This window comes from Choloepus didactylus, chromosome 6, assembly GCF_015220235.1.
Source record: "Choloepus didactylus isolate mChoDid1 chromosome 6, mChoDid1.pri, whole genome shotgun sequence".
Classification (NCBI taxonomy): Eukaryota; Metazoa; Chordata; class Mammalia; order Pilosa; family Megalonychidae; genus Choloepus; species Choloepus didactylus.
The window spans coordinates 75141134-75145486 of NC_051312.1; the positions used below are offsets into that span (position 1 = coordinate 75141134).

Consider the following 4353-nt stretch of genomic DNA (forward strand, 5'->3'; position numbering starts at 1 on the left):
GGGGAAGGAGAAAAACAAACAAAGGCACCCAGTGTTCTTTTTTACTTTAATTGCCCATTTTCACTTTAATTATTATTCTTGTTATTTTTGTGTGTGTGGTAATGAAGGTGCCAGGGATTGATTTTGGGGATAAATGCACAAATATGGAATGGCACTGTGAACAATCGAATGTACGATTTGTTTTGTATGACTGCATGGTATGTGAATGTATCTCAATAAAATCAATTTAAAAAAAAATGCATTACTACATTTCATAACCAAAAAAAGAAAAGAAAAGAAAAGAAAAGAGAGGTAGGAGGGGACAGTCAGCCTCTCCATGAACACCTTCTATTAATATGAGCCTGCCTTTACCTACTAAGCTACAATTGCCTCCTACAGTGCTATAGTTGAAAAATGGACAAGAGGTAAGCAACAGCGAAGGCTGTACTTGAGTAGAGATCCAGTCATCTTCGCAATGTTAGGCTCTTTCAGACATGAGCAGACACCAGTCTCTATGTCTTTCCTATTCCAGAGCTTTTACAACAAACTCTGAGAGTTTCTCAAGTATCTTTTTTGTCCTGGATTGGGGTAGGGAGCAGGAATGCATCTCTGTCTTAGTTTAGTTTGAGTTTCTGAGAGGGCAGAGCCTGAGACAATCATGTTGCTGTAGGTAATTCATTTGGTAGATGATCCCTGGAATCAGGAGTGAAGAAGTAGGGAGGATGAGAGACAAGGAGGAAAAGGCAATACAAAGGCTGTGTGGAAAAGGTCACTGTCAGAACATCAATGGCTTGAGTCCACTCGGATATGTAGGAAGCACAGAGACTGACTTCCAAAATTGTTCCTATGAAGGTCCGGAGAGGGATGTTTCTGTATTAAATATTTGTATTTAAAATTCAAATTTACATCGTTTGACTTCCTATTCCCCGAGGTACCTATAGATATCAATATAAAATATGTATCAATGAACATATATTGAATGGATAGAGATAAGGTTGCCTTTCAGCTGAAGTTCAGTACTGAGTATTCTGTAATTAGAAAAACCTGGAACTTGCCTTTAGCTATAAGACAATTTGTTAAATTATACTTCCCAACAATTATTGAATGAAAGTTATAGAACTATGCACAAATACCTGGACAGAAACCAAAGAATAAATTGACCACTTGAGAATTGACAGAAACCTTAAAGACTAGATTTGTTTGTGTGACTTGAACTGCTCAATATCCACTGGAGAATGTGATAATTATCCAGGATCCTTTTGAATTAACATTACAATCTCTAGAGTCTTCACAGATTTATACTCCAAGGCCAACAATAAGGAAAGATAGCTATAAAATCACAAAGACTTTGGATTTGTTACTGAAAGATGACTAGTTCTTATTCTAACAGGTAAGATTTTGGGTTTTGTGAATGAATCTGACATACTGTTTTTCATTTACTATTTGAGAACCCTTTACTTTATAAGGGTAGCTCTGTACTCCAAACCATAGGTGGGAGACATGGCATACATTAACAAACAGTTAGTAAGCAACTTGGGCTGACTTACTCTATTCCCACAGTCTTCTTCGTGTGAATGAACAGGCATAATCCAAGTTACTGGAATTCCTTGTCTACATACTATTAACACCAGAAAGTCATAAGGTCTATCAATACTAGATAAACTGAGTAGTCAGCTATAATACTAACAAATCCACTGGCTTTGAGATGCTCTGAAGAATTATTGTCAGCAAATATCTTTGAAGAAAGACTAACTTTTTCAAATGGGTCTCTATGCTTGGCCTTCACGGTCAACAAAACACATTGGACAAAGCTAAGAATATAAAGCCAGAGAATTTGAAGTTGAGGGTCACCTGTGTACCAGCTGGGTGGCCCTGGGCAAATTTCTTAACTTTTATACTACAGTTTAAACAACTGTATATTATGTAAAAAATAATATTATTTCATCTTCTCAAACTTTAATTAGAAAACATTGTTACAGTAGAAGATTATTTGCTTTGTTTGAAAAAATTTATTCTAATTACATTCTGAATATCAAATATGGTTTCTGCAAAGCAATTACATTGATAGTTTATTCTATTTGATAAAAAAAAATTTTTAATGTAAACATTTAAAAATATTCAATAACTATACAACTGGTCCATACGGTTCATAACCCAAATTTGAAATTTCTTTCTGATTTAAGTATCAGCAACATTTGTACTTCCCCTTTTAAAAAAACTCTAGATTAACTGATATACATTGTCAGATACGTAATTAAGAAGACATCTATTTTATACATTAACTGTCAGAAAATTAAAAGGCTAATCTCTTATCCACACATAGCCAAGTGTATTGGACTTCCCGGTAACTATCACTTAACTTCAGTTTAAACACATTTACTAAAGAAATAGTTCATAGTCAGACTACCCAAGATTTATACTCCAACTCACAAAGTGCTGTATAGACTTGTGCAAGTTATGTAACTTCTTTCAGACTCAGTTTCCTCCTCTTAAAATACTAATGAAATTACTTAACATTATCGAATGAAAATAAGTTACAACTATATATGTATGTATATGTATACATAAAGTATAGCCATTTGCTTATCATTTAGTAAACATATAATAAATTTAGTTTTTTCTCAAGTCTCCATTACACAACTACATAAATATAATACATATATATTATTTTGCACAACTCAAGTCTTTTTTTAATTCTCATCAGTCATAATTTTTGTTCTTAGGCTCTAAAGCAACTTCAAATATAATTTAAAAACTATACTAAGCAAAAGAAAGCAATGTTATTTGATGGAAGACTTTTGTTGTTGGTTTAAAACAATTATGAAAATATAGGAACACTCATCATTGTCTGATGCATCAATGCTTGAATGATAGCTTTATTTATCAAGATTTCCCATAAGCCTAGTAAGGAAAATGAAACCATCAAATTCATAACTTCTTTAATATAATTTGTCCATCACAGGCTCTCTTTGATTCCAGTGACAGTGTCTCATGGATTCCCTGGTGGATGGGAACCACACTGCAGTGACAGGGTTCATTCTATTGGGCTTAACAGATGATCCCAAACTTCGCATCATCCTCTTCGTGGTCATCCTATGCATCTACCTGGTGACCATATCTGGCAATCTCACCACAATCATTCTTATCAGAATCTCTTCTCAGCTCCATCATCCTATGTATTTATTCCTGAGCCACTTGGCTTTTGCTGACATAGGCTATTCATCATCTGTCACTCCCAATATGCTTATAAACTTCCTGGTGGAGAGGAACACAATTTCCTATTTTGGATGTGCTATCCAGCTTGGTTCAGCCGTCTTCTTCGGGACATTTGAGAGCTTCCTTCTGGCAGTTATGGCATATGATCGCTTTGTGGCAATCTGCAACCCACTGCTTTATTCAACCAAAATGTCCAAACAAATCTATGTCCAGTTACTCTCTGTGGCTTATGTAGGTGGTTTTCTCAATGCTTCAATTTATACTATTTCCTTCTCTTCTTTATTTTTCTGTGGACCAAATCAAGTCAATCACTTTTTCTGTGATTTTGCGCCTTTAGTTAAACTTTCCTGTTCTGATATTAGTATTCCCGCAGTTGTTCCCTCATTTTCTGCTGGATCCATCATTGTGATCACAGTATTTGTCATAGTCATTTCCTACACCTACATCCTCATCACCATCCTGAGGATGCGATCTTCCGAGGGACGCCACAAGGCCTTCTCCACCTGCACCTCCCACCTCACTTCTGTCACTCTGTTCTTTGGGACAATTACATTCATTTATGTGATGCCCAAATCCAGCTACTCAACTGACCAGAACAAGGTGGTGTCTGTGTTCTACATGGTGGTGATCCCCATGTTGAACCCTCTCATCTACAGTCTCAGGAATAATGAGATTAAGGGTGCTCTGAAGAGAGAGCTTGGTAGAAAAATATTTTCTCAACGAAACCTTCAATTTTGTTGGGTTTGCTGTAATAATATAACATGAACATAAGAAAAAAAATTGAATTCCTATGATCACAATACATGTGTATATCATTATCCAGTGTGGAGCTTCTAAAAACTGTAAGCATGAATTTTGCAATATAAAAAAATAAATCAGAAGTTGAGAATGAGTTGCCTCAATGTAATGAAATTTTTCATTAAGAAAACAGAAATTACTTCACATGCCAAAATTCTTAATGTGCTGAAAATCTTTTTAAAGTTGTATTCAAATATTTTTTGAAAAAGTAGTTCTCAGCCCTAAGTTACATTACTGTACCTTCGTAGACTTAATAGTGTGTACGTTTTCATCAGCAGCTTATCCTGAGATGTGTCTGATAACTACAGTTATGACAAGGTACATTCTGTGGGTAAATGACAAAACCTAACAGAGAGTAAA

At 35.1% G+C, this 4353-nt stretch overlaps 1 protein-coding gene across 1 annotated transcript; it reads left to right on the forward strand.

The window, feature by feature from the left end:
• The first annotated feature begins 2969 nt into the window (after positions 1-2969).
• Positions 2970-3960, forward strand: LOC119536979 (olfactory receptor 502-like). Its single transcript, XM_037839618.1, has one exon. It carries the CDS (start codon positions 2971-2973, stop codon positions 3958-3960), a length of 990 nt encoding a protein of 329 aa, XP_037695546.1. The 5' UTR covers position 2970.
• Positions 3961-4353: the final 393 nt, after the last annotated feature.

Bases quoted from the DNA above. Each gene is read 5' to 3' on its own strand.
- LOC119536979 (XM_037839618.1), top strand. From the start codon at position 2,971: ATGGATTCCCTGGTGGATGGGAACCACACTGCAGTGACAGGGTTCATT.